Source organism: Rana temporaria, chromosome 12 (genome assembly GCF_905171775.1).
Source record: "Rana temporaria chromosome 12, aRanTem1.1, whole genome shotgun sequence".
In the NCBI taxonomy this organism is placed as follows: domain Eukaryota; kingdom Metazoa; phylum Chordata; class Amphibia; order Anura; family Ranidae; genus Rana; species Rana temporaria.
The window spans coordinates 102,339,498-102,363,143 of NC_053500.1; the positions used below are offsets into that span (position 1 = coordinate 102,339,498).

The 23,646-nt window shown below is 44.2% G+C and overlaps 1 protein-coding gene across 4 annotated transcripts in view; it reads right to left on the minus strand.

Annotated features, from left to right (window-relative positions):
* Window positions 1–556: 556 nt before the first annotated feature.
* The window catches only part of FBF1 (Fas binding factor 1), a 145,834-nt gene continuing 122,744 nt past the window's right edge, over window positions 557–23,646 (minus strand). For all 4 annotated transcript variants that reach the window (XM_040329970.1, XM_040329971.1, XM_040329968.1 and 1 more), the window contains 6 exons: window positions 21,711–21,896; window positions 16,187–16,363; window positions 12,184–12,321; window positions 11,288–11,405; window positions 3,748–3,866; window positions 557–764 (listed from right to left, as the gene is read on the minus strand). In XM_040329970.1, coding sequence (XP_040185904.1) covers window positions 684–764; window positions 3,748–3,866; window positions 11,288–11,405; window positions 12,184–12,321; window positions 16,187–16,363; window positions 21,711–21,896 — 819 coding nt within the window. In that variant the 3' untranslated portion in view covers window positions 557–683. The remainder of the gene's footprint in view (window positions 765–3,747; window positions 3,867–11,287; window positions 11,406–12,183; window positions 12,322–16,186; window positions 16,364–21,710; window positions 21,897–23,646) is intronic.

Genomic DNA, 23,646 nt, shown 5'->3' on the forward strand with positions numbered 1-23,646 from the left:
AGGGAATAGTTTTATGGCATTTTTATTAATATTTTTTTTTTACTAGTAATGGCGGCGATCAGCGATTTTTTTTCGTGACTGCAACATTATGGCGGACACTTTTGACACATATTTGGGACCATTATTATTTTCACAGCGAAAAAAGTGCAATAAAAATGCACTGACTACTGTGAAAATGACAATGACAGTGAAGGGGTTAACCACTAGGGGGTGCAAAGGGGTTAAGTGTGCCCTAAGGGAGTGATTCTTACTGTAGGGGGGGTGTGGCGTCACTAATCGTCGTTCGCTATATCAGGGAACAGACGATCAGTGTCACTGTCACACAGAAGAATGGGGAAGGTGTGTTTACACACACCTCTCTCCCTTCTTCAGCTCCTGTGACCGATCGTGGGACACCGGCAGCGATCGGGTCCCGCGGGTGCGGTCACGGAGCTTCGGACCGGGTCACGAGCACGCTGCCGGGCTCTTGAAAGGCAATGTACAGGTATGTGCCTGTGCCCAGCCGTGCCCTTCTGCCAACGTATATGTGAAAGAGTCCTTAAGTGGTTAAGCATGCTGAATCATAGAAAGGTTTTTTATTGAGCAGGTATAAAAAAAAATATACAAAAAATATAAATACACAATACTAGGAATCTTTCTTTGAGATACAAGGTAAGCTGACATCTTGCTTTGATTTAACATCCTCAGACAGTCTGAGAGTAGGAGATGTTCGTTTTCTTCAAAGCTTCTAGGAAAAGCTGCTCATCTTCTAGAAAGTCACGATCCTAAAATGGAATTGGAAAAGGATAACCAAATGATTACCAGTCGAATTGTCTCGGCCTCCTGACAGTAATTATGTGTTGTGTAAAGTTCCTGCTTTTAAGAGACTGCAGTACAGGTAGACAAGGAGTACGTTTTTCTAATGAATGAGTGTACCTGAAAAGGACTGTCTCGGGGTGTTCTTAATTTCAAAGTTAACGCATATTAAAGTGTACCCGTAGAAACTAAACATCAAGTTAAGTGTTCATTACACAAACTACTAGGCATCTCCAGATGGTTGCATATCACGCACACTTCTAGAGTAGGGGCTACTAACTGAACAACTATGGTTTTGGTTTCTGGCCTGCCGTCTCCTGCCTCAAAAATGGCCAGTGATACTGCCCATTACAGTAATAGGCCAGTAGTGAGGCACAGGAGGTTACATAGTCGGATTTAAAAAAAGACACAAGTCCATCTAGTTCAACCAATAAAAGGTGAGAATTTATGAACAATATACTAGCTTGCTTGATATGTTTCAGGGATCTTGAGACACAAGGGACCCAGGATATTGACACTTCCGGAGGCGATGGTTTTCCTGTAAACTTCACATGAAAATTTGTTAGGATTGCAGCACCATTTGGGGGTGGGGCTAGCAGGGATGGTGAGTATTTACACTCTTTTTACAGATATACCTTGACTGAGCAATTTTTATTTAAATTGACAGTTGTTTTAAGTCAGAGGTCAGCAACCAGTAGATTGTGGCCAGGTGACTGGTAGATCGTGGTCTGACCCACTATCCCAGTGCATCAGAGTGCAATGCAGAGGGACCACTTGTAAAGTTGGAGCTGTAGTAGGGAGTAAGAGCCGTATAAGCCGATGCCTCCAATGTAGTGCTGGCTCCCATCCCATGCGGAGTGATGCCAACTACACACCACTTCTTATCCTGGCTAGCGGTCTCCAGAGTGGTGCCAGCAGCAGGAAAGAAAAGATCTTCAGGTCAGTGTGAAGCAAAAACACTGGGCATAATAGTATAGGGCTGCTTTCACACTGATGTGTTGCGGTTTACCCACACAGCAGGTGCAGTGCAGTGTACCTGTAGCTTTCCAGTGGGTTTGCTGCACTTATGTCGCGTACACACGGTCGTTTTTTGGCATGAAAAAAAACCTAAGTTTTTCAGCATGTCCAAAAACTAAGTTTTTCAACTTCATCATTAAAAACGATGTTGCCCACACACCATTGTTTTTGAAAAATGATGAACAAAGCGCGGTGACGTACAACACGTACGACAGCACTCTGAAGGGGAAGTTCTATTCGCCTTTGGGCTGCTTTTAGCCGATTCCTTGTTAGTAAAAGACGATTTGCGCTTTTTTGTCTGTTACAGTGTGATGAATGTGCTTACTCCATTATGAATGGTAGTTTTACCTGAACGAGCGCTCCCGTATCATAACTCGCTTCTGGGCATGCGCGGGTTTAAAACTTGTTTTTAGCCCACACACGATAATTTTTTACAACCCGAAAAACGTTTTTTCAGAGTGCCCGGACAAGGGGGAGGGGCTATAAATGACGAGGCACGGCGGGGAACACACAGCTATTCAAATGAAAGCTGCAATGTTCCCCGCGCTGATCAACTAGATGGTGGTGGCGGGGGGCTTGGCTTTCTCTTTGGAGAATAGACAGCGGCAGCAGCTCTCCGCCCCCTCTCCACCCGCTCTCCGCCCCCTCTCCGAAAAAAATAAATGTATCGGTGAAGTATCGGGACCATTTGCTCAGTATCGGTCCCGGGAAAACCCTAATATTACCGAACATTCTTATTTTGTCCGATTCTGAATCTCCCATCGACTAGCAGTACCAGTCTCCACTCCCATATTAAAAAAAGGTCATTTTCCCAACCCTCACTCAGCAGCAGAAGAAAACCTCTCCGGTTGCTTAACAAAACACCAGTCATGTTGGTCAACAAAACACCAGTTACGGTTCAGTTGTAACGAAATTTGGATCCGAAATTCGTCAATGAAATTTCGTATTTCGTAGAATTTGGAAACTTGGAAATTCGGATTTCAGATGCTTTCGAATGTACCAATTTTCGATTTGTACGAAACGAACCGCACATGTCTAGTGTGTGCCAGGCTTAACGATGCTGATGCCAAATGCAACCAAGTGCTCATTTACATGTGCAGCAGGCACTGCTGCTCCTCTGAAAAGCAATCTGAGTGTGTTTGACAGGTGGTGGGGGAGGTGATATGTTGCCTCTTCACCACCTGATTTAAACCCATAATCGCTGTGCAATGCACACAGTTGTGAAACGTTAGTACGGCAATTAAAAGGTTTAAATTAGGTGTGAGCAGTGCCGATCCTGACCTCCCTGGGGCCCTAAGCAAAATGACATGGCACATTAAAAATGAGAAGCGGGGGGCGCTGACGACAGTGACATGTCACATTAAAGAAAGTTGAGAAGTGGGGGGAGGGGGTGTTCTGCTGTCGGAAATTACTCAGCCAGCGAGTTGAGAAGTTGGGTGAGGGGGCGAAAATTACTTCTCACCAGGCGGGGCCTCTAGTAATTTGGGGGGCCCTTTGCAGCTTTGCGGGGCCCTAAGCGGCTTGCATAGTGAGCCTATAGGGAGGATTGGCCCTGGGTGTGAGGCAGTGACACTGCCCGGTGATCTTTGACCTCTCCCATGTTTGAAGAGGATACTTTCTTGCACTATATATGACTATTTTTTGGCACCTGGATTTTATTTGGACACTTGTTTCATTTAAAGTTTGTGTTGGTATCATTTTGGAGGTTAATGCTGCAAAGTTTATTGTGGATGAAACATATATCTTGCATCAGGGTATAATATGTCCTGCTTTTTTTTAGATTTAATTTTTATTTTAGTGCACCAAGCATGGATTTTTAATAGTTTTATTGAATTTAAATCTACCTAGGTTATTAACTTTAACAAAGTCAGTGTAGTAGATAAAACTGCAGCACATGTATTAGCCTTGATCATATTAAAAAAGTGCTGCCCATACCTGCTGTGCTGATAGCCTGAGAAGACCCAGCTTGGCATAGATTTCAGATGACTGAGGAGCTTTATCCTGGGGAATTCCTGAGAAGGTGAAATTTCTACTGGAGCCTGCAAAACGCACACCTGAAAACAGATAATAGTGGTTACAATGGCACATGAAAGGTTATTTTATCATTGATGGGACACAATAAGAGTCTACATGCTTAATGGCTTTCATCTGTTTTGTCCTATGCCTTTTACTACTTTCTAAAATGTTTCAATATAAATCTAGTAGGCCCATAGGCGTGCACACAGGGTGGTGCAGATTCCCCCTATTTAGACCCCTGATATTTCACCAAAGCCCCCTAACAGGGCTCCTAATTATTTATTTTTTTAATTATAAAATAAAAACTACTGACACTGCCCTACTGTCACCAATCATTGCTTTGCTGACACTGTCAGTATACTGTATATACACATGCAAATATTTTTGAGCTGTGTGGTGCACATCCTAATGCAATAGGCCATGCACACCTATGAGTAGGCCAGAGCGTATTAACAGCATAGCTTAAATTCCTGTTTACTAAAAGGCAAATTATGATGCTTGCTGTAAACTGTGCAATGTTTTCACACAAATAGCACTAATATTGTTAGCATGATATGTTAAAGGGGTTGTAAAGGTTCCTCTTTTATTTTCTAAATAGGTTTCTTTAAGCTAGTGCATTGTTGGTTTACTTACCTTTTCCTTCGATTTCCCTTCTAAATGTTTTTTTTATTTGTTTGAATTTCTCACTTCCTGTTTCTCCTCAGTAAGCTTTCCACCATCATCCGAGCAGTGGAAAGTCACTTAGAACAGCTTACTAAACACCTTACTGAGAAGGAACAGGAATTGAGAAATTCAGACAAAGAAAACAAAGAAAAAAAACGTTGAGAAGGGAAATCGGAGGAAAAGGTAAGTGAACCATTAATGCACTAGCCTAAAGTAACCCATTTAGAAAATAAAAAAACAAACCTTTACAATCCCTTTAATACTTTTTTCTTCTCAAGCAAAAGGTTTTTATTGAACATAAGTAAAGTGACAAACAGTTCCAACGCACAAGTAGTACGTGTAATCTGTGTGGCACAGCGCACAAGCAATCAATTAGTACAGTATATCCACCATTCCTATCCACAAACACTTGTCTCATATGGTTCTAGTACAAGCAATTACCACCAATCTATTCCCCAAATTGGCATACTGAAACAGGAACCAACATGCACAGATATATAGATCCGTATGCCCTATGTGGGCTTTAAAATAGGCGATCATACACCAGATCCACCGGGGCTAGACCAGGGACATTTAACCATGGGGCCCAAAGTTTATCGTATTTAGTGCGGGTCCCCCTACGCTGATGTATACGTTTTTCCAAACGAAGTGTAACTCCCATTTGTGTAATCCATTCCTGCACTGGGCGGGTTGGTGGGTTTCCAGTGCCTTAATATCATCATGCGAGCCTGAAATAAAGCTCGACCAATAGCCTGCTCCACCTGGAGGCCATCCATTATCCCCAGCAAACAAGTTTTAGGGTCTAAAAGTATCTGGACCTGGAAAGCCCCGTTAAGAGTGTCAAAGTACAGGTGCAGTTTAGGGCATCGGCATAAAAGATGGATGAGATCACCATGTTCTCTACAGCCATCTGGTGCAGGTTGAATCTGCACTCACCCCCATAGGGGCTAGCCCAGCCAGTGTGTAGTGCACCCTAAGAAGTATATAAAGCTGTGACAGCCTTTTCACCGTGTTCAGAGAGCACATGGGGACCGCCTGCAAAGTTTCCTCCCATTGCTCATCCTCAAATGCCCCCACAGCTTGTTCCCAAGGTGACACTGCCTTCAGAGGGGTCTCCCGTAGGAAGAGATTCAGCAGCATGGCATAACAACAAGATATAAACCCCTTATAGGTAGTAACTTCAAACAGCATCAACTGCATGTTTGAGTTGCAGGTAATAAAAGTGCATAGAAGTCGGGAGTTGAAAAGCCTCCCCGAGCTCCTGGAAGGATCAGTTTGCCATCCTGAAATACATGAGTCATATGCGACACATATGGTAATTTTTCTATTTCCTGGTAATAGTGATTATCCCAAATAGGGTTATATTTGGTGAACCCAGTCACTCCCTGGAGCATCCTGACCTTGTTCCAAATCTTTTGCATGAGAGTGAATGTGGGAAAAAGTTAGTTAGATTTATTATATTTTAGGGCCTCCAGACCGTCTGCAAAACCCATCTGTCCCCCCCCCCCCCCCCCCCCCCAAGTCGTGAAACTGAGTAGTTGGACCTACGAGTCCAGCAAGTTCAATTCCAAGTCCTGCCCAGGGCGTGTAACTCGTGCAATATGTTGCATTTGTGAAGCCAAATAGTACAGCCAGGGATTGGGCAAAGCCAAACCACCAGCGTCCTTTGAGCACTGCAGCTGCAGAAGTCTGATTCTAGGGGACTTTGTGAGCCAATATAAGTGACCTAAAAATTAAATTAATAATTCTAAACTTCTTCAAGGGAATAACCATTGGGGAGTTGTGAAGCACATAGAGTAGTTGTGGCATTCGGATCATCTTTATTAAATGTACCCTCCCTGCAGGGGACAGCTTCAGCCTGCTCCACACCTTGACCCGTCGCTACAGCGATTGATCAAAGGGGTGAGGTTGAGATTGACACAGTCCAGCAGACAGGCGGTAATCTGGATGCCAAGATACCTAAAGGATGTAGAAACTGGGATATTCTGCATGGTCAGTGGGGATGAGGAAGGCTCACGATCCAGTAGTAGCAGGGAGGACTTGGTCCAATTAATAACTAGACCCGAGTACTCCCCAAACCGCCGTATGACATTCATGGCCTCTGTCAGTGAAGTGGACATATCGCCAAGGAGCAGCATGGTGTCATTGGCATATAGCATGCTCTTCTCCTGAAGACTTCTATAATGAAATCCCTGTATTAAGGGATTAGCCCAGATTAGGGCAGCCAGGGGCTCAATGGCCAGGGCGAATAGGAGGGGAGATAAGGGGCAGCCCTGCCTTGTGCCTCTATGTAAGTTGAAAGTAGGGGAAGTCCTCCCCCCTACCGTATAGCCGCTACTGGGGATGAATATAAAAGCTGCACCCACGTAATGAACCCACTCCCAAATCCAAATTTCCTCATTACTGCCCACAGATACTCCCACTCAATGCTATCAAATGCCTTATGGGCATCTAAGGATAACAGTGCTCGGTCCCCCATGTTGTCTGCCAGGGATTGAATATTGAGGAAAAGTCTCTGCAGATTTATTGCAGTCGACTTTTGGGGCATAAACCCGGATTGGTCCGAGTGTATTATGGTAGTAATAGCACTATTTATTAGTATTGCCAAGGCTTTGGCAAGGACCTTTACATCATTTTGCAGAAGAGAAATAGGTCGGTACGATCCCGGGTCGAGGAGGTCCTTATCTGGTTTTAATATAAATACTACTGGTCATCGACTGAGGGAGGTTACCGGTTTCTTTTGTAGCATTGAACACCTTCAGTAGGAGTGGAAGCATGGGTCCTTCATATTGCTTATAAACCTCTATGGGGAGCCCGTCCTCCCCTGGGGCTTTTGAGTTAGGGAGGCGTCAAGCATTTCCCTAGCGGAGGCTGACAGGTTAGGCAGGTGGACAGTGTCCAGGTAGTCAGTCAAAGATTCTAACGAGTATGCTTGTTTAGATTCATATATGGAGGTGTAAAAATCTCACAAGTTCTGACATATTTTGGTCTGGGGAGTTGGTCACCCCACCAGTGTGAGGGCGCAGTGCTCCGATAGAAGAAGACATCTGGTGGGAGTGTGCAATAGTTGCTAACATGAATCCAGTGTGTTCACCCACTTTATAGAATGCCACCCTTTGAAAGAACCATTTCCTCTCCCCCCGGAGGCCGTGGTTTGGTACAGAGCATCCTGCATCAAGAGCCAGGCCTCCCTGTTAGCTTCAGTCGGATTTGCAATGAAAGTACCCTCCAGAGCCTCCGACATCTGTTCCATTCCCTCCCTCTGAGCATTTGTCTGCCTCTTAATGGCTTGGTCCAGGTTGCTGTCAGCAGCAGCGAAAGGATCGTCCATGCAGCAGGCAGGAATACTGTCCATAGTACATGCAACAGGCAGAGATATGGTTAGTGTAGCCCAAGTATTGGTCCAGGCAGCAGGCAGGACCATCAAGTTTAGGGCCTCGGCCAGGAAAGAATGGGGACAGGAGTAGAGGCTTCTCCCACCCAAATTGCTTTGAAGCCTCCGGGCAACCAGACCCTGTTCTGGGAACACAGAAAACAAAAAAAATGTTTTTTTAAACTCAGAACACTATTCTGGAGCCCCTCACATATGCGAGACCCCTGTGTAGCAGGGTGAAAGATCAGTCCAAGGGGCAAGCAAAAACATGGTCAACAAGCCGAGGTCAGTGCAGGTAAAAGGCAGAAAAAGATGGTAGACAGAGGCATAGTCGATACAGTCCATGGTCAGTTCATGTGAAAGGCAGAAACATGGAAGATAAACAATGCAGACGGCAGGCAGAGGCACAGTCGATAAACAGGCCAGGGTCAGTTGAGTTGAGGCACTAGGTTGGTTGGTTGAGGCAGCAGGGAAATAATCAGCACAAAAATTGAAACCGGGGAAGTGGCAATCTATTAGAAATTTGGGATAATAGTTTTCGAAAGTGTAATATCGCTTGAAGCATTCTACGATACATAGGCCAGGTTGGGAGAGACAGTCAGGACAATGGTAGCTGGTGTCTTTCCTAATTCCTCTTTTGCTGCACACCCGACATTTTTTCGGGCGTCTTCTTCCGGTTGCCGATGATGGAATATGGTTAGAAAAATGGCGCTCATGCAGTCTGCTGACACAATCGGAGCGAATGCTTTGCGGAGCCTTGCTGATAGATCAGGGCAGTGACAATATTTTCGATAAATCTGATAAAGGGGATGGGCTTTTTCGTTGATTTTTGATAAGTAACGTATGCATTATAAAGGGCCATATGGAAGAACTATATTGCAACTTTTTTGTACCAGAAGATAGACTTTCGTATTGAAAGATAGGGCTGCATCATTTGATCATTTAAATCAGGGGTCCTCAAACTACGGCCCGCGGGCCGCATCTGGCCCACCAGTGTGATTTACCCGGCCCGCGGACTGCCACTTTAACATTGCAGCAATCCCCCTCCCCTCTGCTACCTTTATCACACAAGATGAGAAACATGACAGGTCGGGACAAAGGGCAGGACCTTTTGAGTTAAGAAGCGGGTGATTGGTTACTAGGCAGCGGGACGGTCCCAGCAATCATTCACTTGCAAAGTCCTGGTCTTTGTCCGGACCTGCCCTGCTTCACGTCTTGTGTGATTAAGGTAGCAGCGGGGAGGGGGGGGGGTGCTGTGATATTATAGAAGGGGCGGCAGTGTAATATCGATTAGGGGAGTCTGTGATGGGAGGGAGTCTGTGATGGGGGGGGAGTCTGTGATGGGGGGGGAGTCTGTGATGGGGGGGGGAGTCTGTGATGGGGGGGGAGTCTGTGATGGGGGGGGGGGTCTGTGATGGGGGGGGGAGTCTGATGGGGGGGAGGAGTCTGTGATGCAGAGGGGGGTTCAGTGATGAGGGGGTTCTGTGATGGGGAGGGGGTTCTGTGATGGGGAGGGGGTTCTGTGATGGGGAGGGGATCTGTGATGGGGGGTTATGTGATGAGGGGGTTCTGTGATGAGGGGAGTGAAATACTAAAAAGTTTATGTTGATTAAAATCGTTTTTTATTTTAAATATTAAATAGTTTTTTCCTGTTTTTTTGCACTACAAATAAGATGTGTGCATAGGGATTTTTTAAAATTTTTTTAAGCTATATAGTCCGGCCCCCCAACAGTCTGAGGGACCGTGACCTGGCCCCCCGTTTAAAAAGTTTGAGGACTTCTGATTTAAATCCACAACCCCCCCCCCCCCATGAACTTATTATATTCGTTGATACAGCAAGGCTTTTGAACAGTACAGCGTCTACTGTGAAGTTCCACCGATGTGTCATTGTGGATAGTGGACATGATGTAAACGTCTTTATTATCCCTCCACTTCACGGCCAACGCTTCCTCCTTCCTCAGGCTTGCCGATTCCTCCCTTTGTAGCCTTGTGGTGACTAAACTCTGTGGGAAGCCTTTCCTGTTTTTTCGTGCAGTACCACAGGCCAAAGTGTCCTTCAGAAATAGGTGGCGAAAAAGGGGCAAACTAGTTTAGTAATTGTCCATGTATATATGATACCCCTTTTTGAGGAGTGGGAATGCCAACTCCCATACAATTTTCCTGCTTATTCCCATATACGATGGACACTCAGAGGGCTGGAGCTGGGAATCTTTGCCTTCTTACACATGAAAGGCATTCACATATCCGGAGCTGCTCTCACAGAGCTTGTTCAGCTTCAAGCCGTACCTCGCCCTCTTGCTGGGAATATACTAATTGATTCCCAGCCGGCCTGTGAAATGGACCAGGGATTCGTCCACAGAGATGTTCTGTTCCGGGATGTAAAGTTCGGCAAATCTCTTGTTAAAAAAAAATCTGTTAGGGAGCGGATTTTATACAATTTATCATTGTCCGGTTGATTTGGGGGGGGGGCACTGTGAGTTGTCACTGAAATGCAGAAACCGCATGATCATGTCAAAGCGGGACCTGGACATTACAGCTGAAAAAATTGGCATATGGAGGATGGGCTTTTTAGACCAATATGAACTTCACTTAAACCAGGTATGGTTTATTTAAAAGGGGCATACAAAAATAGAAAAGAGACAATAAAAACATGTAAAAGCAATGTGGGGTGCATTACTGCGCCTGCCGGATCTATGCAAAGTAACCGCATGTGATTGGAAACAGCCGGTCACGTGGTAAAGAGCCAAATTTTATTGGCTCTTTACCCTGATCGGGGATAGGCTTTGTCTGAGGGATGGGCTGGACGTCATATAACGTCCACCCGGATCAAGAAAGGGTTCCTTCCGGCATAATTTTACAATGGCCTGGTATGGAAGGGGTTAAGTTGTATGCTGTGTTTACACGTTGCTACATGCAGAGAGTGTTGTCTTTTTTTTTTTTAAGAACATATAAAATAAAACAAATTCAGTTCCTTTGATTGCTTGAATGTTTTGGCTGAAAACCGAGCGCAGTACTCGGGATGCATCGCGGAATCAAATAGAATCGTGGACAGGATAATCATAATCAAATAGAAATCGCCAGGTCAGTGAAGATGCGCACCCTTATTTTACAGTACTGGGATCAGGGTTGCCAACTTTCAGTGAATTTACAAATCCATAATTGTTGCATCTGGTAATGAATGTCAGTTACAGACATGCAGCCTACAGGTCCGTAATGGACAATCAAGGACAGATGCAAAAAGGACAGATTTTACAAACTGTTCGTAAATTAACTGAAAGTTGGCAACCCTGACTGGGATCTTCAACTTACTTATCTTATTACTTATCTAAAAGCATGCTAAATGTATTGTCATGATACAGCAACTGATTATATGACAGAACTGAAGAGGATCTACAGAATCTATACTGGTACAGACTATCCTACCATTAAGATGCATGGATTCAGATACTGATGTTGCCTGTTGTGCTTCCGTTTGAACAGTGGGCAGTCCCTGGCGTAGCTGGTCCAACTGTCTTCTCTGGTGGGCAAGATTCTTGCGTTCCTAAGATATGTTACAAGGTGGGGAGGATAATGAAAAACAAAATAAAGTAGAGAACATATATGCACAATTATCCACTTGCCTACTGGGCACTTTCACCACCTTTCTGCCCAGGCCAATTTTCAACTTTCACCTCTGTTCCACTTTTTAATGAAAATTGCGCAGTCATGCAACACTGTGCGCAAACAACATTGTTATAATTTTTTTCACACAAATAGAGCTTTCTTTTGGTGGTATTTAATCACCACTGTTTTTTTTTTTTGCAAAATAAACGAAAAAATTATAAAATTTTGGAACAGGTAATTTTCTCGTTCACGGTTGTGCGCTGATGAGGATGCATTAATGGACACTGATGAGGCAGCACTGATAGGTGGAATTGATGGATGACACTGATAAGAAGGCACTGATTGGCAGCACTGGTAGACACAGATTTGCAGCACTGGTAGGCACAGATTGGCAGCACTAGTGGGACTGCAATGATAAATCGGGACACTGATAAACAGTGCCCTATTACTGTACATGTGTAGTTACTCTGAGTGCAGTTGCTCCAGAGCTTAGTAAATAAGCAGAAGGTCTGCTGATTTCCATCATCCAATTGTGTGCAAGCAATTTTTTTTCCTTCCCTTCCACGTGACTAGGTATTTACTAAGCTCTGGAGCAACTGCACTTTGCAAAGCGCACTAAATCGGTCCCAAAATATCATAATTTCTTCAGCCAATGTTTGCATGATATAGAATTTATTAAAAGGAAGCTCCCTCTTCAAAAAAAAAAACCGACTTGCCTCCATTAGATGTTCTTCCTGCTGTCTCAACCTCTCCAGTTGTTGCTGAATGGCCTTCAGACGGTCTTGGTGTCCAGATTCCACCTTCTTTGTCTCAGCCAAGGCATTTTCCCCTTCTTCTTGACGCTGCAAGGCCAGCTTGAAAAAAAAAGGAGACAAGTGGAACTTTTAACTGCTTTATATATTCCTACCACAAGATGGCACAGAAGCACTGGTTTCTAAGCAAAATAAGTAAAAGTCGATGCCTCGCCTGAACAATTTCCTATACGCAAGTATTGAAGTAGATGACTTGTACTTCATTTATACAACAGGCAATCTTTGTAAATTCAAAAAATATTTAGCTATTGTCTTAACTTTGCTGTACAAGGTTATATGTATATGTATGGAAAACAGTCATTCATTTAAAATCTCATCGATAGTTGTTCAAGCATTCATATTTAATATCCCTAATGACCATTTTGGGCAGTGTAAGTTGTATTCGTTTTTATCAGTGATCTTGATTTTACTGAGCTCTCATTGGTAATATGTTGGTTTGTTCTTATATTTTTACATGATAAATTTAGGATACTATATAATATAGTATTAGACCATTGTATAATTTTGAATTATTATATGTGGTACATACATAATTTTATATGCAGGGCATTTTTTGGCATTGTTCATATTATGCTGGCTTTAGATAATATCTAAAAGTGGATTTGGATCCTATAATGCTTTGGTTTGCATTTTTTTTTTATATTTCTCTTGTAGCCCTGATGGAGGGGGGGTCACATTTTGCCCCAAAGCACTTTGGATGTCTTGTGATTTAACAAAGCAGTTTTGGACACGTTTATGAATTTGCTTTGGCGCTGCATCTATAGGATTTAGGCCCTGAGTGATGTTCCGAGGTGCCCCTTGGATACATGAGCCGCCGAACCAGTGCCAGTGAACTTTTTGGATGATCATCTTCTTTCCCTTTTCTACTCAGTATCAATAAAACATTGAAGTCCCAGCACCCTTTGGATGTAACCTTTTGAACCAAAATGCATCTGGTAAGTGAGAGATGCAGGAAGCCCAGGAAGCTTTCATTAAACTAAAGACCGCATTTACCTCTGCACCCGTTTTGCAGCATCCAGACCCATCTGCCCGAGCTTCGGCTCACTGTGTAAATGGATTTCCCATCTTAGTAAATACATGTTAAACTGTACTTAAAGCAGAGTTCCACCCTAAAGTGGAACTTCCGCTCATCTGATTCCTCCCCCCCTCCAATGCTACAATTGGCACCTTTCCGGGGGGGGGGGGGGGTGACAGGATACAGGTATCCTGTCTCACTTCCGAGAGTCCGGGCAATTTCCCATGATGTCACTGCGGGGATCCCTCCTCCTCCCCCAGACCATTAGGAGAGAGGAGCAGGGCTTCGCACATTCATAGTAGGGTTTCCGGTGTGAAGCTGAAAGGCTACACTGCCAGTTTCCCTTACCTGCAATGGCGGCGGCAGCACCCGACAGCTGATGGAAACATCAGCTGCGGGTGCCGACATCGCTGGACTCCAGGACAGGTAAGTGTTCTATTATGAAAAACCAGCAGCTGCAGTATGTGTAGCTGCTGGCTTTTCATAATTTTTTTGGGGTGGAACACTGCTTTAAGGCAATTCACTATAATATTGACAGTACCCCATACCCACAAAGGAATATCAAATGAGGCAGGACACATAGGGGTTGATTTACTAAAGGCAAATAGACTGTGCTCTTTGCAAATGCAGTTGCTCCAGAGCTTAGTAAAGTATTGGAAGCTCTGCTGATCTCCTTTATCCAAGCATGTTCAAGCAAAAATGCTGTTTTTTTTTACCTTGCGTGTGATTGGGTATTCTTTGCAAAGTGAAGCTTTACTTAAGCTCTGGAGCAACTGCACTTGCAAAGGACACACAGTCTATTTGTCTTTAGTAAACCCCATGGCTTCACTGGCTGCTGAAAAGTCAGAGGGGTGACTGGCACACAAGTCCTATTTTAAAGCCCTACTCTAGAGAAATGTTTTATTTAATTTTGTATAGAGCAGAAGGGTTAAAAATATCAGTAAGGGTAAAAACCCTTATTGCAAAAGGTCAAGACCTTACTAGATAAATGGAACTCGGGCTACCATACATGGTTGGGACGCTGTAATATTATCAAGATGAGCATACTTCCCAAATTTCTTTATATTTTGCAGGCATTACCAGTGCATATCCGCTTAAGTTTTTTTAAACAGAGCCAGAGGTTAATATTTGAATTTATATGGGCACATAAACACCCTAGGATACAACGGAAGCAACTAATGCTCAAAAAAGGACAAGGAGGTTTAGCAGTTCCGGATATTAGGAAATATTATCAAGCAGCACAATTGAACAGAGTCATTGACTGGAACAGGCATAAAGACATTAAGTTATGGGTTCAAATTGAGCAAGCCCAAGTACGAGTCCCTTTGAGTGGAACACCATGGTGTAGTACCACACTGCCCAGTGAGGTGAGGGAGCATCCCGTGGTGGGAAACACGGTGAGGCTTTGTGCAGCATTGCTCCCCACTTTGGGAATAACCCCCACGACCTCCCCCCTATACCCGATACTAGGCAACCTTCTTTTCCAATCAGGATGGGAAGAGAATGCCTTTCGGCATTTAGTTAACATAGGATGTATTTATGCATCCAGCTTTATCCACAACGGGGCATGGATCACACTAGGGGAACTGATGGAACTAGAGAATAGATTTAGACTTAAATTTTGGAATGCACTACAGATTATCCACTTCCTCAGGACCCTCCCGGAACCGGAGCGGTTCATTAGACCCCTCACTAAGTTTGAGAAACTTTGTAGTGGTAAGGGAGTAATATCTCACACACTCTCGGTAAGCTACGGTTTATTAATCACACAGTCAGAAACATACCCTTTGAAGTGTGTTCAGGAATGGGAAGGGGAACTGGGTAAGATTTTTAGCCAGGAACAGCAACAAAGGATGTTAAAGCTTACACACGAAACATCAAGGTGCGTTTAAAAATACAAGAAACTAATTTTAAGATCCTGGCTAGGTGGTACAAAACACCAGAGACACTAAAAAAAAAATTTTCCCTGACACCTCAGATCGGTGCTGGAGATGTCAGAGAGAGAAAGGTACTATGCTTCACATCTTTTGGGACTGTCCTAGGCTAAAAAGTTTTTGGGAGGAGATTTTACGAGGAGAGATATTCCAGGACATGGGCCTCCTGGAACGCTTTTCTGGCCTCATAGGAGGGGGAAACGCTCCTGGACAACACCGTGAACAGATAAAGGAAGGGGAAAAGGAGGAAAAAAGAAAGAAAGAAAAAAAAAAAGGAAAAAACTTGACTAGGGTAAGGACAAAGACAGGAGTGTAGGAGGGCCCTACCCTTAGATAGATGGTAGGGCACATGCATGTGTATATTAATGTATATGCGTATGTATGGGAGTGGGAGCGGGTATGGGGGGGTCTTCCTTTTTTTTTTTTTTTTAGGGAAAGGGGGGGGGGAGAAAAGGAAATAGAAAATGAATCAATTAGGTAGGTGGTTTTTATTTTTTTAGCGTACTCATTTTTACGACAACCCCTATCCTTATGGAGATAGGGAGGGGTTGCTTATCTCCCATGGGTATAGTTTAAAGGTCTAATGTTTTACTGTGGTGTTTTTGCTTTTACCTATTGTTGGGATGTATTAATGTTACGCTTATTGGTATATTGCTGTTTTCTCTTTTTCATTATTGTCTGGTTGACAAGGAACTGCCTTTCTATTGAAAATAAAAATGATTTAAAATCAGAAAAAAATAAAAATATCAGGAGAAGTGATGAGAAGGTAGAGTGGGTAAAGTTACAACTTCTGACAATGTTTGCATTTCTGTCTGTGGTTTCTTGTCCTGGTGCATGACATCTTAAAATAAATTGCATGTGTATGTATCTATAATTTGAAAATAGCATACACAAACTCCAGTTCCTAAGAATATGTTGCTATGGTGTTAGCACTGAAAAGCTATATGTAACTTTGTACCTTGCTCATGCTTTCTACTTCCTCTGCTCGCTGGCGCACACGCATGGCGGTGGCATACACCCGATCCTTTTCAAGTCGTAGCTCATGCCTCTCTTTCTCTAGCGCCTCCCTAGCTGCAGCCAGCTGCTCTTCTTTGTTGCGCAGTTCGGCGGCCTGTACCTTCAGCTCTGCCTGTTCCTTAAGAAGGAGAAAAAAAGTACACAAATACATACTGTAAGTTTTGTAATTTAATAAAGAAGTCTAGTAAAACACAAACAATTAGCTATTTCAGGTGCTGTTAAAGTAAAACTAAAAAGGCAATTTTTTTCTTTTCATTTTGCATAGAATAAGAGACTGTTATAACCCCGTCAGATTTTTTTCACCATCTGTGACCATTGGGGAGATTTCTTTTCACTTCCTGTCGCATAGCCAAAACAGGAAGCGAGAGAAAACCTCTCCAATATTCCTAGCTGTCACCTAACTAGTATCCCCATTGGAAGATTTCCCCTCTATCCCTTTTCTGAAGTCACTCTTCAGTGATAATGGTAAACCGGACAATGAGAGGATGAATCTCTAACCGGGGCACAGATAGCAATAAGAACGTGACAGGTGTTCTAGTTCCTCTCCACTCTATCAAAACTTAAATAAAATAAATTTGCTTTAAAAGGACAAAAGTATAATTAACTAAAAGGAGAATTTTATTTAATTTTTTTTGGAGACCAGGTATATTTTTTTTTTTTTTATCTAAATAATTGCTTAGTGCAGGAATATTTAAAAAGCACAGATTACCTGATTAGGGCCACAGGATTATTTAAGCTGACCATAAAGCTTAGAAGCCACTTTTATCTAGATCAGTGGTTCTCAACCCTTTCTAGTGCCGTGACCCCTTGATAAAATTTCCCATGTTGTAGGGACCCCCAACAGTAAAATATTTTTCGTAGCGTGTGTTGTCAGCACCCAAGGCAAGACAAGTAATTTACGCCCCTAACCCACGGACATTTAGTGCTCCCTGAGTCCCTTCCACTCGAACAGTAATAAACCCCTTATAGTACATTTTAATTTGTACCACTCTTTCTCTTTGTTCTCCTTTCTTTCCCTTTTATCGCTCTCTATCCTAATTTCTTGTCCCCCCCCCCATCCCTCTCTCTAGCCATATTTATTGCACTCTTATTCTTTCTCTTTTCTTTGTTCCCCCCCTTCTTTTCCTCTCCCTTCTATGTATTCTCTATTTTTATTCCTTATCTTACTCCTTGGCGGGGGGAACAGGATGCGTGGAAGTGCTGGCAGGGAGTTCGGATGAGTGGCAATGTTGGGGGGAGTTATGATCAGCCAACTTACGTGCTCTTGATCAAGGGTATCTGCTGATCTGACATTTGTAGTGGGGACTTTTAATGGCAACTATAATCACAGGTTGTTTTACTCACTTTGTCTCCGGATTCACTGTGTCTCGAGACTTTGTGGTGTCTCGTAGCAGTGACACCTATGCCGAAATCAGGAGATAGGGTCTCCTCCAGCCCCTTCCACTTCACATTCCTCACCAGTCAGCTGACCTCTAGTTTCTTTCCCCCCAGCCATGCCGTGAACTGAATGGGCAGCTGCGAAGAGGCTGAGTGGGTGGCCGCGGGCTCCAGGAACAGCCCAGCTGGGCGGCCGCAAAAAGGCTGGGAGAGTGGTGTGGGCTTCGGGAACAGCCCAGGATTTGGTGACCCCTGGCAAATCATCATTCGACCCCCGAGGGGGTCCCGACCCCAGGTTGAGAACCACTGATCTAGATATTAATTTCTCCTTTCACATTAAATTTGAACATGGCCAGAGAATCAACTGAGCACCAGTACAGCTTAATCGAAATGGTTAATTTAAAGCGAACCTGCCAAATCCTGCAAATACTGGTAAAATGCAAACTACTTGTTGTGCCTGCTCAAGTACCTAAGTTTAGAAACAAATCACTTCTGGTCTCCATAGAAAAGCGTTAACATTGTACAGTACAGTATTGCCAGCCTGTTAACTGAGGCAGGATTCACATCTCTGCAGGTGTGAGTCTGCTAACAGCAGCATCTTTTTGGTGATGTAAAGACTATGATTTACATGCAGAAACGTGGGGGTGTCATTATTTCTTAAAGGCATCCCCACTCACTGGAAACTGCAGCAAGTTTTCCCATTCTGGGAACCACATAGCAATGGGCTTTTGGAAGAGGCGCAGGGACCCCTTTCCTGCATTTTCTGTAGGTACAGCAGCCAATTTAAATGAATGGCCTGCTGTGTCTCCGCAAAGGCGGCTGCAGGGAAACCACAATAGTGTGAAGCTAGCTATAGAAAGAGAGGAGCAGGGGAGTGCCTTGGCATCTTAGGCTAGGGAGTCATGCATTCCTATTGAATCACACAGTGCACGCAACACTAACTTCTGTATGCAATGGTGCAAGGTAGGGTGCTTCAAAAAAAAAAAAAAAAAAAAAAAGGAGTCACCCTGGGAACCAGGCACAGCAGTCATGGCACTAGCATAAACTGGAACATAGGCAAGGATTAAAAGAAAGAAGCTGTATACTCAGTAAGTGATTAAATCAGCTGCTGAAAGTGCCTAAAAAACTGAGGGCCAGATCCACAAAGAAGTTACGCTGGTGTATCTATTGATACGCCGCGTAACTTCTAGTTTGCTCCGGCGTATCTTTGTTTTGTATCCACAAAACAAGATACGTCTGAAGCTGGGCTAGATCCGACTGGCGTACGTCTTAGTACGCCGTCGGATCTAAGGTGCATATTTACGCTGGCCGCTAGGTGGCGTTTCCGTCGATTTCCATGTAGAGTATGCAAATTAGCTAGATACGGCGATCCACGAACGTACGTCCGGCACATTTTTTTACGTCGTTTCCGTAACGCTTTTTTCGGCGTATAGTTACCCCTGCTATATGAGGCGTATCCTATGTTAAGTATGGACGTCGTTCAAGCGTCGAATTTTGAAAATTTTACGTTGTTTGCGTAAGTCGTTCGCGAATAGGGCTTTGCGTAGAATGACGTTCACGTCGTAAGCATTGGCTTGTTGCGGGTTAATTTGGAGCATGCGCACTGGGATACCCCCACGGACGGCGCATGCGCCATTAAAAAAAAAACGTAATTTACGTTGAGTCAAGTAAAATTAACATAAAACACGCCCACATCTTTAACATTTGAATTCCGCACCCTTACGCCGGCAGATTTACACTACGCCGCCGTAACTTTAGAAGCAAGTGCTTTGTGAATACAGCACTTGCCTCTCAAAGTTGCGGCGGCGTAGCCTTAATACGCTACGCCGGACTAAAATTACGATCCGCTACGTGGATCTGGCCCTGAGTGTGTTGTATCACTTTAACGCCGCGTACAAACGACCGTTTTTCATGATGAGAAAAATGCAATTTTTTTAATTGGTCATTAAAAATGATCGTGTGTAGTTTCCAGAGCATTTTTCTCGACGTGAAAAATGGCCATTAAAAATTTAGAACATGCTCTAATTTTTCTGGTCGTCGTTTTTCACGTCGTGAAAAACGGTCGTGTGTAGGCTCTAATGATGGGAAAAACACGCATGCTCAGAAGCAAAGTTATAAGACGGGAGCGCTCGTTCTGGTAAAACTAGCGTTTGTAATGGAGATAGCACATTCGTCACGCTGTAACAGACTAAAAAGCACGTAGACTGAAAAGCACGAACCGTCTCTCACCAAACTTTTACGAACACAAAATTACCTAAAGCAGCCCAAAGGGTGGCGCCATCTGAATGGAACTTCCCCTTTATAGTGCCATTGTACGTGTTGTACGTCACAGCGCTTTGCTCGAGCATTTTTTTTTTTTTCACGATCGTGTGTAGGCAAGGCAGGCTTGACAAGAACCACGTTGAGAAAAACGGTCAAATGTACACAGACAGGCACACATGAATTGATCTGAAGACATACACAGGTACTTGCATACACAAATCTTTTTACATACTTGTAAGAAGTGATATATAGCAACAGTGATCTAAGGGTAGATATAAATATTATCAGCCATTAATTTACTGAAAACTCTCCTGCAGTGGAAAGGTCTACCGTATTTTCCGGCGTTTAAGACGACTTTTGGCGTGTAAAATAATGCCCCAAAAGTCGGGGGTCGTCTTATACGCCGGGTACCTGTGGTCAGACGGCGGCCATCCATGATTCAAAAGCCGCGCCTCCTCCTCCAGGCTGTTCCGTGATAGGCGGAACACTTGTTTTCCCAGCAGAGCCTCTGTTTAGTGTTCAGCCTATCACGGATACCTTCTCATCCTCACCCTCAGACGAGAGGACATCCGTGATAGGCGGAACACTGAACAGAGGCTCTGCTGGGAAAACGAGTGTTCCGCCTATCACAGCCTGAGGAGGAGGCGCGGCTTTTGAATCATGGATGGTCTGACATACTGTGCATACAGGAGAAGGTAGGGATTAGATCGAGGCATGTTGGTAATGGCGAAGTGAGGCATGTTGGTAATGGCGAAGTGAGGCATGTTGGTAATGGCGAAGTGAGGCATGTTGATAATGGCACAGTGAGGCATGTTGGTAATGGCACAGTGAGGCATGTTGGTAATGGCACAGTGAGGCATGTTGGTAATGGCACAGTGAGGCATGTTGGTAATGGCACAGTGAGGCATGTTGGTAATGGCACAGTGAGGCATGTTGGTAATGGCACAGTGAGGCATGTTGGTAATGGCACAGTGAGGCATGTTGGTAATGGCACAGTGAGGCATGTTGGTAATGGCACAGTGAGGCATGTTGGTAATGGCACAGTGAGGCATGTTGGTAATGGCACAGTGAGGCATGTTGGTAATGGCACAGTGAGGCATGTTGGTAATGGCACAGTGAGGTAGGCAATGGCACCGTGAGGCATGTTGGTAATGGCACAGTGAGGCATGTTGGTAATGGCACAGTGAGGCATGTTGGTAATGGCACAGTGAGGCATGTTGGTAATGGCACAGTGAGGCATGTTGGTAATGGCACAGTGAGGCATGTTGGTAATGGCACAGTGAGGCATGTTGGTAATGGCACAGTGAGGCATGTTGGTAATGGCACAGTGAGGTAGGCAATGGCACCGTGAGGCATGTAATGTAATGGCACAGTGAGAAACCTGAAAAAAGCCAGTTTATGTCAGCGGTTGTTCCTGTCAGTGGTTGTTCTGGCTACCCCTCAGCTTCCAGACAGACTAGTATGAAGGGGTAGTCTTATACGGCGAGTATATCCCAAAACCAAAATTTTAGCTGGAAAAACGTCTTATATGCTGGCAAATACGGTACATCACAGACTCCGAACAGTCACATGCACTTCAGTATAACAGATGTGCCATAGAATCACAAAATGTGAAAAACCAGAAGTGATATGACATCTAGTTAGTTGTCATATCACTTCTGGTTTTTCACATTTTGTGATTATAAAAAGAGAATGATCAATTGCATTTCTCAAAAAAGGAAAAAAAATTCAAGTGCATTTTTTCGAATTCACATGAAGAGAAGAAAAAACATCTAGAAGGTCACAGGGATATTTAGAGTCTTCAAATATGGTTCTACCAATGATACCTTGGTGAGGCTGATAAGAGCTCCCTCTCTCTGAGACTCTGTCATTTTCGCTTTGGTGAGGTCATTCTCCACCCGCTCCTTGCTTAGTTTCTGTTGGGCATGAAGTTCTGCCCATTCAGAAGAAACCTTCCTGCGTTCTTCTGCACAACGTGTCATAACGGACTGCTGTTCCTCCAGTAGAGCACTCTGTACATAAGGTAATAAGGAAACTGATGCTGAACACCAATAATACACAATAAAGATATACACAGGAAAGGTTAAACAGCAGCATCATAAAACATTTTTTGTGGAACTGCGCAGCACTCACACTCATCAAAATCTCAACTGGACATTGTGATATGGTTTAGGTGGCGACACCACTATTGCAGTCTGTTTCAACTAGGAAAATAATTACTAGCTCCCCTGGTGCTTCAGTGATCCTGTTTTGCTTTCCGCTATTATAATGGTCTAGTGAAAGGGGAAGGGAGGGGCACAAACACATAGCTTTGAAGATATTACGTACTATACAGCACATGAGCTGCTCTGCCCCTGTAAATGGATGCGGGAAAAGGTGTTAAGCCAGGTGCACACCATTCGCTTTTTTGAGCAACCCCGTGGGATGCACGAAAAAAAAAACTGTCAGCTCCGGTCAGAGACACTGTACTAACCAGACAAGGTTAGTCCAGCGATCTCCCCCACTGAGCTGTTGTGTTCTGACTAGGAAGGGCCCCCGCCAGAACACTCCGATCAGCGCTCTCTGCCATTGGCTGAGAGTGCTGATTGTGTGACAGTCAGATGCTTGTTTTCCCAGCATGCACGTCCAACAGACCGACATACACATGGGCAGAATTACGTTTTTTTGAACTGACAAATGTCTCCCGACATTCTGCCCATGTGTACCCAACATTAAAAGTGTCATAAAGTCCTGTTAAATCGCTTCAGGCTGGCCTCTTTTGCAGGTATACCTATGTAAAACATTAAAAAGAAGTGTTAAAAATCAAGTAATACACTGTTTCACCCTGCTCTGTCCAGCTGCTCTCTATTTTTAGGCATCGACGATGTTTGTAGATGCTGACAGAATTAGGCTTTATGTACACATAGCCTACTTTGACCACGGGAAAGCGCAAAATGCAGGAAAATCGATTTTGCCACGATTTGCAGCCAGCAGTGAAAACGTTCCTATCCTGAACGCGATTCTTCTGCGTTCAGTAGAGGGAGGTTGAACCTCCCCTATCTGCAGCAGCTCCAAAAACATCCTAAAAGCCCATTTGTACATGGACACATAGGCCCGGATTCACGTAGCACTTACGCCGACGTATCTACAGATACGCCGCGTAAGTTTAAATGTGCGCCGTCGTATCTATGCGCCGTGCCCATAGAACTAGATGCGCCTGAAAATAGGCTTCCTCCGACCAACGCAACTTTCCTACGCCGGCGTATATTGGGTGCATATTTAAGCTGACCGCCTCATTGCAAATATGCAAATGAGAGAGATACGGCGATTCATGAACGTAGTTGCGCCCGGCGCATAATATACGCGGTTTGCGTAAGGCTTACGTCCGGCGTATAGTTATTCCCCATCTATGAGGCGCAACTCATGCAAAGGTATGGACCAGGGAACAGCCGTTGTATTTTACGTCGTTTAGGTAGTAGTACGTGAATAGGGCTGGGTGTAGGTTACGTTTACGTCGTAGGCATTGAGCCGTCGTTTCTTAGGGAGTATATTCAACGTGATTCTGAGCATGCGCACTGAAATACGTCCACGGGACGGCGCATGCGCCGTTCGTTCGGCCCATCATTTACATGGGGTCACGCTTCATTTAAATGGTTCACGCCCACTTCCACCTACTTTGAATTAGGCCGGCTTACACCTAGGATTTTACGTTACGCCGGGGCAACGTTGGGAGCAAGTGCTTTGAGAATACTGTGCTTGCCTCTCTGTGTTACGTCGGCATAG